Here is a 14,936-nt window from a genome sequence, read left to right on the forward strand (position 1 = left end):
TGTTAAATCCATCTGTTTCATAACTTCTGTTAGTCTCACTGTGTCTTTGTTTAGTTTCTGTTCCCATGTTCTGTCCATTGCAAAGAGTTGGGTGTTGAAATCTCCCACTATTGTGTGCTGTGTAATATGTGCTTTGAGCTTTAGTAAAGTTCCTTTTATGAATGTAGATGCCCTTGCATTTGGAGCATAGAGGTTCAGGATTGAGAGTTCGTCTTGGTAGATCATACCTTTGATGAATATGAAGTGTCCCTCCTTATCTTTTTTGATCACTTTAGGTTGAAACTTGATTTTATTCGATATTAGAATGGCTACTCCAGCTTTTTTCTTGGGACCATTAGCTTGGAAAATTGTTTCCCATCCTTTTATTCTGAGGTAATGACTGTCTTTGTCACTGAGGTGGGTTTCCTGTATGCAACAAAATGTTGGGTCCTGTTTACCAACCCAGTCTGATAGTTTATGTCTTTTTTATTGGGGAATTGAGTCCATTGATATTAATAGATATTAAGGAAAATAATTGTTGCTTCCTGTTATTTTTGTTGTTAGAGTTGGAATTCTGTTCATGTTGTTATCTTCTTTTAGTTTTGTTGGAAGATTACTTTCTCGCTTTTTCTAGGATGTAGTTTCCCTCCTTGTGTTGGAGTTTTCCATTTATTATCCTTTGAAGGGCTGGATTTGTGGAAAGGTATTGTGTAAATTTGTTTTTTTCATGGAATGCCTTGGTTTCTCCATCTATGATAATTGAGAGTTTTGCTGGGTATAGTAGCCTGGGCTGGCATGTGTGTTCTTTTAGGGTATGTATGATATCAACCCAGGATGTTCTGGCTTTCATAGTCTCTGGTGAAAAGTCTGGTATAATTCTGAACATACAAGAAGCCTATAGAACACCAAATAGACTGGACCAGAAAAGAAATTCCTACTACCACATAATAGTCAAAACACCAAATGCACAAAACAAAGAAAGAATATTAAAAGCAGAATATTAAAGGCAGGTGACCTAACAAGCACAGGATCACAGGATCCCAAAATCACAGGATCCCAGAGACAGCTTGACTCTGAGGAGTTCTGACACAACCAGGATCACAGGAAGGACAGGCTCCAGTCAGATTTAGCAAGGGCAGGTATCACTAGAGATAACCTGATGGTGGGGGGAGGTGGGAGGGAAGCGTAAGAAAATAAACAACACAAACCAAGGTTACTTGGCATCATCAGAACCCAATTCTCCCACCATATCAAGTCCTGGACACACCATTACACCGGAAAAGCAAGATTCAGATATAAAATCACTTTTCATGGTGATGATACAGGACTTTAAGAAAGACATAAATAGCACCCTCTAAGAAATACAGGAGAACACAGGTAAAGAGCTAGGAGCCCTTCAAGAAGAAACACAAAAATCCCTTAAAGAACCACAGGAAATACAGTACTTCCCTTGATATAAAAACCTGAGTGAAAAAAATGATAAATCAGAAGAACTAATGAAGTTAAATTCTTCTGCAGATAAACTATCTAGGCCTCGAATTAGAAGGGCATTATGGGGCATTTGGAAGGGAGTGCTAAACCTTTTTTATTTGCTCTATGGGCATCAGACACGCATGCCTGTCGTACATAGACAAGTGCAGGCACATCACCCATAAACATAACAAAAAATAGTAAATTAAAAACTTTTTTGAAATCTCTTTACCTAAAGATTAACTTGAAGCTTTGTCCAGAATTTGCTTTCTGATTATAAGGGACTTGTGCTCTTGAATTAACTATGTAACTGTGGTGTTTTCAGTCATGGAAATTAGAGCTGAAAATGTAGACTCTGGAAGTCCATTATTGTAACAGGCCACTCAGCCTAGATTTTAGCCACAAAACCTTATAAAGTTAAAGAATCTCAGTCAGGATTGTCTCACACTTGAGCTTGCTGCTTTAGCTCTACTAATTATCTGGAACATAGTTACTCATTGGATATTTGTTGAGTAGATAAAATATTTCATCTGGTTTGGTGATTTGTAGGTCACAGAGAACTTTAGTAAACTGTAGTGATATACACATATACATACACACACACACATTCAGTTGGCTAAGTTCTGTATGTATTTTGTGTAGTAATTTATAAGTTAAGGTGAAAAATAGGTTAAAAATAGTGACATGTGACATTTACATGGGCATTTTGAAATGATTTCATTCATTACTTCAACCATAGCTAGATTAGAGATGACAGTTAAAATCAGTTTTTAAAATTTAAGGCCTAAGTTTAAAAAAATATTTTATAGACTAATATTGGATGATATATAAGATGTAAGACCTAGCTTTTGTTCTCAGCACCAGAGTAACAAAATTTCCATAAAAAAAAAAATGATTAGGGCCTGGAGAGATGGCTCAGTGGCTAAGGAACTTGTGACATGATGATGAGGACTGCAAAATGTGTGCTAGAAAATGCAGCAAGCCTAACCAAGCACTGGGTGTTGGGGGCGGGGAAGAAACTGAAGAATGGAAGTTTGCAGTGGCGTCCTGGCTAGTAGCCTGCATGAAACACTTGAGAGCTTCGGGTTCAGAGAAGGACTGCCTCGAGGAATCAGACAAGATTGCTAGAGTGCCAAAGGGCATCTGCTGTACTTGTGCAGACCAATCTGTATGCGCACACACACATGGATTCTATTTCTTTTGGCTTATAATGCTAAATGCATTCTACCCATTGGTTTCATAAGTTACCTATTTTTGTAATGGGATACATTCTTTTACAGATTTATGGGACGAATGATAATAACTCAACAAATGGAAGAAATTGTAAGGTAAGAATAAATCATATTATCTACTTATTGTAATTAGAAACAGGTAGAGAGACCAAAAGTTAAAGGGAATTAAGTAAATAAACAGTATATCAGGGGAAAGCATAAATATAAAAAAAATATGTCATCTGCCAGTAGTTTTTAGTAGTAACAAGTGAGGACGAGACACTCCACTTAATGACATAAAAGTAAGTATGTAGATTTATATATTTGTGTTTTTGATAGTCCTTGGTGGCCACTTTGAAATGAAATGTTGCTGCTTTAATTCAGATCCTTAAACATTTAAATCATAATACACAGAGTCAAGTGAGTTAGGATTGTTTGATGGTACAGCGAGTATATCATATAGGAAATCCAAAGTTCAATCCTTCTACTACAACAAGCTTTTAAAAGATACATGTTTTGCATAATGTTTAGCAAATGTGAATTCTGTGGTTGGCTTTATTTTAAAGTTACTGAGTGAAGCCTAAGCATGTAGTATCCAGTTCTGAATTATTGTACTCGTTCTTCTGATTGGTTTTGTTGTGGTTGTTGGTGGTGGGTATTCTCTGTTTTAGCATCTAAAGAAGAGGCTTTGAGTCAGTTTAAAGATTTGCTAATAGGATGAGATTACATTTTTATTTATGCCCTGAAGGATCTTAACTTAGTCATTAAATTTTTATTTTACTCAGAGTTTGCCAACTCTCTTCTAGGGATACATCCACTGTATATTGATGCATGAAATAAGTCAGTAGCAGAAAGGGTTGAGCATTTTAAAATTAGATCTTCAAGATAAGCCATCAGAATGTCATGTAGTAGCACTGACTCATATTTTAATAAACATTAGCATAGAAAACACATTCAATAAACTTCAATAGTATATATTATATATATAATCACATATGAATATGTGATGTTATTATATATGTATATGAGATTCCTGGTGAATAACTGTGACTATGTTTTTTTTTTCCAAGATTCATTTATTTTATGTGAGTATACTGTTACTCTCTGTGACAAACCAGAAGAGGGCATCAGATCCCGTTACAAATGGTTGTGAGCCACCATGTGATTGCTGGGAATTGAACTCAGGAACTCTGGAAGAGCAGTCAGTGCTCTTAACTGCTGAGCCATCTCTCCAGCCCCTTAATTTTTATTTTTATTTCTATATTGAAATAGTGAAATTTTGTGGATGCATCATCTGAATTGTGTTCTGAGGTATTGTGTCTGGTAAAGAACCATTGTAGCATAGAACACTCACTCCTGATTGGCCGAAAAGTGAGCTGTGCTCTTTACTGACTGAAACAACTGCAGTTAACTATTGAATTGTCTTGCATTTGGAGCTGTTAAGGTATCCCAGCTCCTATGCATTTCTTTTAATCCTTAGAACCAACACCATGTTACTGAGTAGGAAACAATAGGGAAGGAATGTTTAATGGGCACATTGTTTCTCTTAGTGATGAAAGAATTTTCAGTGAAACAGGTACTTTGTAGCTGCTGTGTAGTTAGTCACCACACTGGTTCTGGCATGTCAGATATGAGTACTCACCAAACAGGACTCTTTAGGAAAACCATACTTGGTAAATGTATCCCAGGTGCCTGGCTTTCCTGGTTCAGTGCATTTATTTTCACAGTGTTTGGGTTTGCTAGTATTTTTATAAATGAATCAGGCCTTGCTTGATTTGAATAAAGATTTTTTTGTATGTTTCAGAAAAGGTTAAGGACTATCAACAAGATAAAGACCTTTTAACTTATCCATGACAGACTCTTGATCATCTTGCAGTCATTAACAAATTACAAGTTCCTTTGTACTTACTCCTTTTCATTTTATATCTCCTTAAGGGAGAAAATGCAGACAGCAAGTAGGCCTGTAAACTGAGAGGTGTGGGTACAAGTAGTCAGCTTGTGTTTTGTGATCTTGCCTATAAAACACTAACATAGTTTATATATTATATTTTGTACTCTAACATAATTTTAATTATATAAAACTTGTACATTTATATTCTTTAGGTGTCATGATAATTTTATGTTTGCACTACATTTCCATTCTGTATTTTTCTTTCTAAAACTTAATTTTGCTAATAATTTAAGTTTTGTCTTCTAAATTTTCTTAAATCACTGCTTAATTTTTATTTTATGTTTAAAATTTTTGACATTAATGGCTTTGTGAGTTTAAGTGTATAATTTTCTTTTTAAGCCACTAGCCTTCATTTTCAAAAGTTTATGTGTATGGGTCTTTTGCTAGCATGTATCTGTGCACTACTTAAGTGCCAAGTGCCTCCAGAGGTCAGAGTGGATATTGGTTCCCTTGGAACTGCAGTTCGAGATGGTTGTGAGCTGCCGTATCAGTGCTGGGAATCAAACTGAGGTCCTTTGCAAACAGCCAGTTCTGCAGAGTGATCTCTTTAGCCCTGCCATTAGTCTTAAAATGAGTGAAATGCTAAAGCAGATGTTGGTTGATATGGTAACTAATATTATTAGGCCAGAAAGAATGATAGTAGCTGAGATTTTGATTTTATATGAAGACATGTTGTAAACTACAAGTTAAGTACCTCTGATTGAAGATGCCTTTTAAATTAATTGATATTTTAACATATTCAGTGCCTTTTGGATTTCTTTTTTCTTTAGACCTCTGGGACCAGAGAGTCTCTTGCTTCGTGGAGCCAGATTAAAAAATACAAAAGAAATTTTTGGTTTGTACATACTTAAGTGTTTTTAGTTGTTTGTATGTTTTGTATTGGTGTTTTTATATGGAGCTTTGCTTTTACAAACTTAAAGGCGCTGGGTACTGAACTCAGGTTAGCACACGATAGGCGCACACTCTGTACTGCTCTAGACAGCACCCCCAGTCTCTGTAGAGAGTTTAACAGCACAGCATTTTATGCTTCTTTGATTGCATATTAATTTATTAAGTGATAATTTTCTTTTAAGGTTTGTTTTAATATTGTATTTTGTCATTGCTGTTAACCTCTCCTTGTGACTAGTACTAGAGGCTTTCTCTTAACCTTGTTTGTGAATAACTATCAAGATGAGTACTAAGAAAATGATTCTGGTGTACTTGAAGTAACATGGATACAATCAGTGCTTTTTAGTATCATCATGGTAGTAACCCATACTTCTTCAATTTTGTTATGGTTATCTGTCAGTTGGATTAATAATTGTAGACATACTCTGGTATCAAGCAATTCCTTACTGAATGTGAAAAGGGTACTTTTTGGAACTTACACTCTATTACTCAAAAGGAAGAATAATAGTGTCCTTGCCTTATAGAAGCCAGGCCTAAAGGGCCACAGATTATATGCTCCCTTTCATTTGAAATGCCTCATATGGGTATATCCAGAATTATGAAGCACTAAATGATCTCCAGGTGTTAAAGAAAGAAAAAAAATAGATATTTAATAGATCTAGCCATTTTTAAGTGATTAAAGTATTCTCTAGTTAGGTAGAAAAGATGACTCCGCAAAATTGTGAATGTGTTACCACCACTCTGAACTATACATGTTAAATTAAAATAGTTAGGTGGTATGTTGATATTACATGTATTTTGTTACCATTTTTAAAAAATTATAACAATGTTTTTCTACTATCAGAAACCAGACTAAACCTCCAGGATTTTTAAATTTTCTCATGAGACGCTGAATCTTTTATGACTTCCTGGGAGTAATGCTTTTTGTTCTTGTTACTTTAAAGTAGGGGTCCAAACTACGCTTAGATTTAGAAGCAAATGTGTATTTGAATGCTTTTAAGTGGGTTATTGTTTGCCTTAGAACCTTTTTCACTGTTGTTTCATTCTAAAGGGTTTTTTTCTCAAATTGCATGGTTTCAGTGCTATTTTTTCATATAAATTATGACCCCCAAATTTCAAGAATATTTTTAAAATTCCAAATCAGATAGTTACTAAAAGGGCACAATTGATTCTGTGTTGTTTCTTTCATATTACTTAGGAATGGGAATAAATATTTAGAGCTTGCTCTTGCCTGATTAGTTTCACTCTTCAGTTTTAGTCCCACTTTTGTGACTGGTCTCTTTCATCTCAGGGTCTCCCATAGCATTTATGAATGCTTACTTCATTTACTCTGAAAGACATTAATATCATTCTTCAGTACTTAAGGAATGATGTGTACATTCCCGATTCTGACAGGCTGGGTCTCTTGCTTAATGTAGAGCTCCAGGTTAACGGAAATGTGTTTCTCTTGTTGCTGGTATTAACACCATTAGCACTGAATGCAGCGGCTATCTATTGTTCCATCCTCTTCTCCCACCAGTCTCAACTCCTAACATCTTTCACCCAAATATCTGTTAGGACTGAGAAACAAAACTCCATCTCTGCAGGTTGACTGTCTAGATCACCAAAACTTTAGGCTTAGCAGGCTTTAAAAGCTGTGAAAGACTCAAGGAAATGTAAAATCATATAAACTCTCATATAGTGCTTTTTCTTCAAAGCTTTCATGTTATTCAGTACATTTTAAATGGCAGGTTTTTTTTATAGGTGTGGCTGTATACACTGGAATGGAAACTAAGATGGCATTAAATTACAAGAGCAAGTCACAGAAAAGATCTGCAGTAGAAAAGTAAGAAAACTCTTCACATAATTATACGTGTATCTTATAAACATATGACATATATGAAAATAGACATTTCAGGAGCTAGAGAGATGACTCAGTGGTTAAGAGCACTGTTGCTCTTGCAGACAATTTGGTTTGATTCCCAGCACCCACGTGGTGGCTCAAGGGATCTACATGGACATTACTGATACATACAGTGCAGTTACGTGCATGCAGGCAAAAGACTCATACACATAAAAATAAGTCCTTTAAAAAGGTATTTCATATTATATATAAAAATTATATTTTCATTGGATAAAGATGATGTTTTATGTTTTTATATATATTTAGCATTTTGTATGGTACTGACTGTTAGTGTGAAAATATGACTAAATATAGTATAGGTTATGAAGCAATAGCTCTGAATAAAATACTTGGTGTGCAAGAATGAGAGCCTGAATTGAGATACCCATTACTCATATAATGGGTATATGGTTTTGGTTGCATGTACCTATAGCCTTCTATGTAGAGACAGGAAGGTCACGGGCTTGCCAGTCAGCCAGTCTAGCAGAAATAGTGAACTCTACTCTGCATTTAGTGTGAAACTTTGTCTCAAGAAGTAAGGTACAGACCAAGAGGGACATATCAATTTTAAACGTATATACATCACAACACATACTTGTCTGTGTATCAATGTAGGCATGCAAACCCACATACAGGTACACACACATACACAAGTAATGTTGGAGCATACATGGTGAAGGCATTCTAGCTGTTCTAGTACTTGGAATCAGACAGGAAGATCATGAATTTTAGACTACTGTGGGCTAATGACCAAAAGCAGGTCAGAACTAGCAATGAATCCAGTCCTGAAAATGATTGACCTAAGTGGGAGAAGTAAATAAGGAAAAGTGTAAGCTCTATTTCTTTACCTGTCTGAATTGTCAGAGGACAAGATTTAACACTGGAAGAGCACCTAGAAAGTTAGGAGAAAATAGATAAGATAGCATAGGAAACAACAAGCTTGAAAACTTATACATAAAGCCTGCCTAAATCTTGCATGGCTAATAGACCTGTGTAGGTACAATTTGACAATAAACAAACAACAGAACCTAGCAGAATGCTGGGGCATGGGGGAGGAGCTAAACATAATTTTACTTTCACCAATTACAGTGAAGTTAGGTGCTTAAAGTTAAGTGTCTACTAGAACACAAATCAACACTCTTCTGAGGAACATGAAAAGCTATAGACTCTGCAACCTGTTATTTATAATACCCAGCGTGAAATTTTTAATAAAAGTGAGGGAGCAGAGAGCTTTTGCCAATGAGAGGGCATACACCAGGACCACTGGCTCAGTCTCCAGTGTCCAAAAATAATGATTATTGAATAGATATGAATGAAACAGAATTGTAAAAACAGAAGTCATATAAAGATGTTTAGGATCTGGACATTAAAAAAAAAAACAAAGAAGTATAACTCCTGAATGACAAAGTTAATAAATTAACTTCATGTAAATTAAAAATGTTTTCAACTCTTCTTGAAAGGATGGAAAGACAAGCTACAGATGGGGGAAATGTTTGCAAACCACAAACTTAAACCAAACAGTAACACAAAGATTCAGTTATATGTAATCAAGAAACATGAATCATAAGTCATCAAAGGAGTTGTAGGTGACAGCTGAAGAGATAAAGATGTTGAGTCAGCATCATCGCCTGTTATGTAATGTCATCGGAACCACAGTGAGGTTAACTCCCATTTAAGAAACAAGACTAAAAGAGTACTCTGTTAATAATGATAAGTGTTAGAAGGAAGCAAAGGAACTAGATCTCATATACTGCTGGTAGGGATGTAAGATGATAATATTCTTTGGAAGATAACTTGGCAGTTTCTTTCCTTAGCAGCTTTATTTATAACAGAAAAACAAAACAATACTGGAAAATAGCCATTGTCCATACCTGGGTCATAGTTGGACAGAAAATCTGGTACAGCTATGTCATAGAGTGCTATTCAGCAAGAAAAGGGAGTTACATTTCATGCATCAGATTAGACTACAAAATTGTTATACGTGGTACAAAGATTACACACTGTGTATTTCCAGTTATGTGACTTTTTCAAAATTAAAAAGCTATATAGGTTGGGGACAGGTTATTAAACTGCCATGGGACAGAGATTCAGTGTCGGGTAAGTGAGAATAGAATGAGTGGAAAAGATTCCAGGACATGGCTCACCAATTAAGAATACTTGTTGATCTTGTAGAGGACGTGGGTTTGGTTCCCAGCACCCCATGGTGGTTCATAACCATCTGCAACTCCATTCTATAGTATCTCACACCTTTTGACATCCACAGGCACCAGATATACCTGTGCTGTCCATATATAATGTGCGTGCAAAACACTCATACACACAAGATAAAATAAGAAATGGTTAAACTTTTTGTTTGTTTGTTTTGTTTTTGTTTTTTGAGGCAGAGTCTCTCTATGTGACCCTGGATATTCTGGAACTCACTATGTAGACTAGGCGTACCTTGAACTCACAGAAATCTACCTGCCTCTGCCTTTGAAGTGCTTGGGTTAAAGGTATATGCCATCATGCTGGGCCCTAGATAAAAATATTTTTATACACTTACATATTCATCTATATTTATATATAGATACATACTTAGGCATTTATGGTGGGATAGTTCCTGGTAATGGCAGTTAATCTGTATGTGGAAGTAATTGCATACAAATAAGCTCAAGTTTTATAAATGTGAACCTTAATCAAATCTAATTCCCTGATCACTGTGGATTATTTGTTTTATTCTTTTGAACCAAATACTTTGATATTTTATAATGTGAGCAGTCCTACAGTTGAGGTACCAAATAATACTATGCCTAACACATGATCATCAAGTAGAGAAAGAGCCCCTTCTTCTTATGTCTTTGCTTCCCATGTATTCCACAGTAATCTGGTTATTCTAGAATTTGTGTTGTAGGCAATGTAAGAGCAAATATGTCCATAGTTAGAAAAAAGCTAAAATATGGGAGGCCTAGGGAGAAGAACCTGGAATGCAGATTTTTTTTACCCTGCAGAGTTTTTGTGAAAACTTTGACTTATGTTTTTCTTTCATTCTCACTAGGTGTGGAGTTCATTACACCATTGTGGTTATGTTTCTATATATTTTAATTGTTTAATGAAAAAACATTTCCTTGCTTACATGAATATTTTGGTTTTTGACTTAAAATTGGACATTGTATTAAGGTTGCTCAATGAATGAAAGAGGGTTTCTGAATTCCTTACTTTGGTGACTTGATGAAATTATAAAATTATCTTTAGATTAGGATTTTTCTCACTAGAAAGGATGTCACAATATCTTCAATCTTTTTATTTTTCAAAAATCCAGATGTTTTAAGATTTGGTTAAGGTAGTAGATGTAACAGAAGTTTTGAAAAACATTTAATGCTATGTAAATGTTAATTTTAGCTGTTATAATTAACTAAACCTGAAAATCTGAGAATGCTTACTTATAGTAAAAACCAGTGGCCCAAACTATTACTCACTGTAACATTGTATATATTGGTTTATTTATTCCTGATACAGCTTTTTAAAATATTTTCTAGAATTTCATACTTGAGTACTGTGCTAACATCATTTTCACCACACCCTCTCTGTCCAGCAAATTTAAGAACTCTTCTTAAGTTATTTTTATTAAATATACAAACACATGAATTTTAATACAACTTGCTGAGATAACTTATTATTTGTATAAATTCATTTAGGGTGACTACTTCACATTGGATAACTTATTATGGGCATATCTCTAGAGAAGACTGATTACCCCTCTGTTAGTGGCCCATAATTCCTGTAGCACTGTATCTAGGAGTCGGACCTTGACAGATTTCCCCATCCACATTGTCAGATGAACCGATGATGTCGTTGTTCATGTCATCACATGGTTAAGATTTCATGGATGTAGCTCCCTGTCATATATAGAAGACACTGTCTGTTGTGTGACAAAATTTCTCTTGGAAAGACACAACACACATATCTACTCACCCCAGATACAACACCCCAAAGCAGAGATACCACCGAAATCCAAATTGGTGAACCACTGAATTTTATTGGAATTTTATTCCTTACTTATAGGAATGTGGGTGAGAGGTTACTTTCTAAAGCAATAATGATTTAAAGACACCTGCAAGCGTCACCGAAGCCCACCCCAGGACACAAAGCTGGAGCATAGGGCACAACCTGCAGGCAGCTCAACAATTTCCAAAGTCTTCTTTCCAAGTGACTCAATTGGTCTAAACTTCTTCCAGGCAGCTCAGCTGATTTCTGCTTCCTCCAGGCACTGGTATAGTGTAAGAGTCTTGCAGCTCAACTCTGTTCTTATGAGTGTTATTATTACAGCTGTTATGCTTACTCTGGCAGGGAGGGGCCTAGTGAGTCTGGTTAGCTTCAGGGATTTCCTGAAGCTCTTTTGAGTTGTTTCTTTCCTGCTTAAGGAGTTTCCCTGCAGGATGGAATGTTTCAATTTGGGAGGAAACTTACATAACACCATTTCGTAGAAGATGTCCTGGTCCCCTGGCTCTTAACATTTTTCTGCCCCCTCTTCTGCAATGTTCCATTAGCTTTCGATGTAGGGTTATGTTATAGATGTACCAATTAGAGCTGGGCTCCTCATGATCCCATGAGGTTCTCTGTATTTTGACCAGTTGTGGATTTCTGATAGGGTCTCTATCTGTTGCAAGGATCCTCTTTGATGATTGGTGAGAGCTACACTATCTGTACAAATAGGATAGATACTTAGAATGAAACTGGAATCATATGAGGTTAGAAAGATGATGTAGTATGCTCTCCTCTAGGGTTCATGACCTCACCAGCCACGGATGGCAATATTTACAGTACCTAACATGAATTACCTCCTGTACAGTAGGCTTCAAGTCCAATTAGATGGTCCGTGATAACCCCCAAAATATAGGTGTCAATATTGTACTTTGGGGTATATCTTGCTATGCTCTTGTGATTCATTAGTTTATAGCTGGTAATTATTTTTTATTAAATGGTCATTTTTTAAAAATACTATTTAAAATGGTTATAAAATCTTAAGTATTTTGATATATCAAGTATTAACTTCTAAGCAAATCAACATAAAATTTATTACTGTTTATATTCTTTTTCTTGCTTTAGATCAATGAACACATTTTTAATAATTTATCTAATAATACTTATTTCTGAGGCCATCATCAGTACGATTTTGAAATATACCTGGCAAGCTGAAGAAAAATGGGATGAACCTTGGTATAACCAAAAAACAGAACATCAAAGAAATAGCAGTAAGGTATTCTATGTTATTCGTAATCCAGCTGTAAAAGAGACTGCTGGTGCTGTGGTAGTGACATCTGATGGGGAGGACCAGTGTGACCTCATCACGGCATCACATTGACCTTGTGTCTCTTCAGAACAAGCAGCATGGTAGCGTTGGCGTGCTTTCCCTAGGTTAAAGCCTAAGAAGAACACAGAGGTTTATATGTCAAAACATGTGCATTCTACTTCAGTATGACAAATTCAGGACTTTAAAAAATCATCCATTTACCTTATAAATAAATTAAAGAATACATTTATTTTAATTCATATCTGGATTATTCAATAAGTATTAAGAGTCTTGACATATGGATAGAATTTAACCTGCAATTTTAGTAAATAATTGGTCTCTAAATTTCTATTTAAATTAAAATGTACACATTAGAAAACATTTTGATCTCACAGGGCAACAAAGCAGATGAGTATCGGTTTCCATTGCCAGCATGAAATGTAGTGAAGGCAGCTCTGCTGTGCTGTTGCTGCAGTTCTTTTTTTTTTTATAAGAATTTATTTTATGTTTATGAGTACACTGTAGCTGTCTTAAGACACACCAGAAGAGGGCAACAGATCCCATTACAAATGGTTGTGAGCCACCATGTGGTTGCTGGGAATTGAACTCAGGACCTCTGGAAGAGCAGCCAGCGCTCTTAACCACTGAGCCATGTCTCCAGCCCTGCAGTTCTTACTGTAGTCGCTGTTGCTCAGATTCTGTGTAACAGTTCTTCCTAGAGAGTGTGTCCAGCATGTTCAGGTCCACGCATGTTGTAGTCACCATGGTCTTTAAAGAGTGGTAGTAGGATGGCTGTCACATTGCATGAGGCATCTCTGTGCTTGTGATTGGGGGTGCTCACGTGCCAGTGACTTTATTTAGCTTCTGAAAAGTGGCAAATTGAGTCCTGGAAATTTTACCTTTACCTTACCTAACTAAACAGGAAATGCAATATTAAAAACAGTTTAGTCTAGGACTTTTGGTTCATGATACTAGTAGTGTACTCAGAATAAATATGGTTGATGGTTTATTTAGACAGGAACTTTCTCATAATCCTCATGGATTTTATCATCAAATAATCATTTCTTTCTCTTTTTTTCTAGATCCTGAGATTTATTTCCGACTTCCTTGCCTTTTTAGTACTCTATAATTTTATCATTCCAATTTCCCTATATGTGACAGTTGAGATGCAGAAATTTCTTGGATCATTTTTTATTGGCTGGGATCTTGATCTGTATCATGAAGAGTCAGATCAGAAAGCGCAAGTCAATACTTCTGATCTGAATGAAGAGCTTGGGCAGGTGAAGATGATCCTGTTTTCTTGTTATCAGAGAATTACATGTAAAAATGATGTAACAATAGAAAATAATCACACAGCTTATACCAAAGCACCATTTCCATCCCTTCAGCACTTATTTTCTTTATTCACTTTATAGCCTGATCATTTCCACCTTAGGTGCACTTCTTTCTACCATAATTTATCAGTATATTTATATATGATATTGTATCATGAACTAAAATTTTAGACATTTTTAGTTATGGAATATAAAGGCAAAAAACCTTGGGGCTAAAGAGATGACTCAGAAATTAAGAGTACATTCTGCTCTTTCAGGGGACTTCAGATCCTAGCATTTACATTGGATATGAGTTCAAATTCAAAACTGCCTCTAACTCCAACTTCAGAGATTTAAAGCCTTTAAGTCCACCAGCACCTTCTACTGTGAACTGCCCACATACACATGTGTACACATGATTTCTTAAAAGAATATATTTTTTAAAAAAGGGCAGCTATTACCTTGCCATTTCAAACCATGCCCACTTTTCCTATGCTGGTGTATTCTAATTTGACACCTAATATAAGTACTTACATTATGACTCATAATACTGTTTCCAAACTCCTACTTCCTTATTTGTTCTTTGTAATACTATAATCATATTTTTATATATTTTATCTCCCCTAGAGTTAATTGCTGTTTTTCCATTTGCTTAGTTTTGTATACTCAAGTCTTTTATAACCATATTTACCATCTCTTTGTATGTACGCAAATATGTCAGTTAATCCAAAAATTTCCCATCCCACCCCCATGTATGATTTAGGTTTGGCTTTTGCTTTGTTTTCTTTTCTTTTTGATATGGGGCCACGTTTTTTGGCTTCCCAAGCTGTGTTTAAACTTCTGAGCTCATCCTGGCATATTGGCACACACCTTTAATCCCGGCACACACCTTTAATCCCAGCACGCAAGAGGCAGAGGCAGGTAGATCTTTGTGAGTTCAAGGCCAGCCTGTTCTACATAGTGAGTTCTAGGA

At 35.7% G+C, this 14,936-nt stretch overlaps 1 protein-coding gene across 3 annotated transcripts in view; it reads left to right on the forward strand.

The window, feature by feature from the left end:
• The window catches only part of Atp11b (ATPase phospholipid transporting 11B (putative)), a 102,720-nt gene that overhangs the window by 35,972 nt on the left and 51,812 nt on the right, over positions 1-14,936 (forward strand). For all 3 annotated transcript variants that reach the window (XM_031376607.1, XM_031376608.1, XM_031376609.1), the window contains 5 exons: positions 2,730-2,777; positions 5,382-5,446; positions 7,243-7,324; positions 12,467-12,617; positions 13,733-13,930. In XM_031376607.1, coding sequence (XP_031232467.1) covers positions 2,730-2,777; positions 5,382-5,446; positions 7,243-7,324; positions 12,467-12,617; positions 13,733-13,930 — 544 coding nt within the window. The remainder of the gene's footprint in view (positions 1-2,729; positions 2,778-5,381; positions 5,447-7,242; positions 7,325-12,466; positions 12,618-13,732; positions 13,931-14,936) is intronic.

Source organism: Mastomys coucha, unplaced genomic scaffold (genome assembly GCF_008632895.1).
Source record: "Mastomys coucha isolate ucsf_1 unplaced genomic scaffold, UCSF_Mcou_1 pScaffold17, whole genome shotgun sequence".
Classification (NCBI taxonomy): Eukaryota; Metazoa; Chordata; class Mammalia; order Rodentia; family Muridae; genus Mastomys; species Mastomys coucha.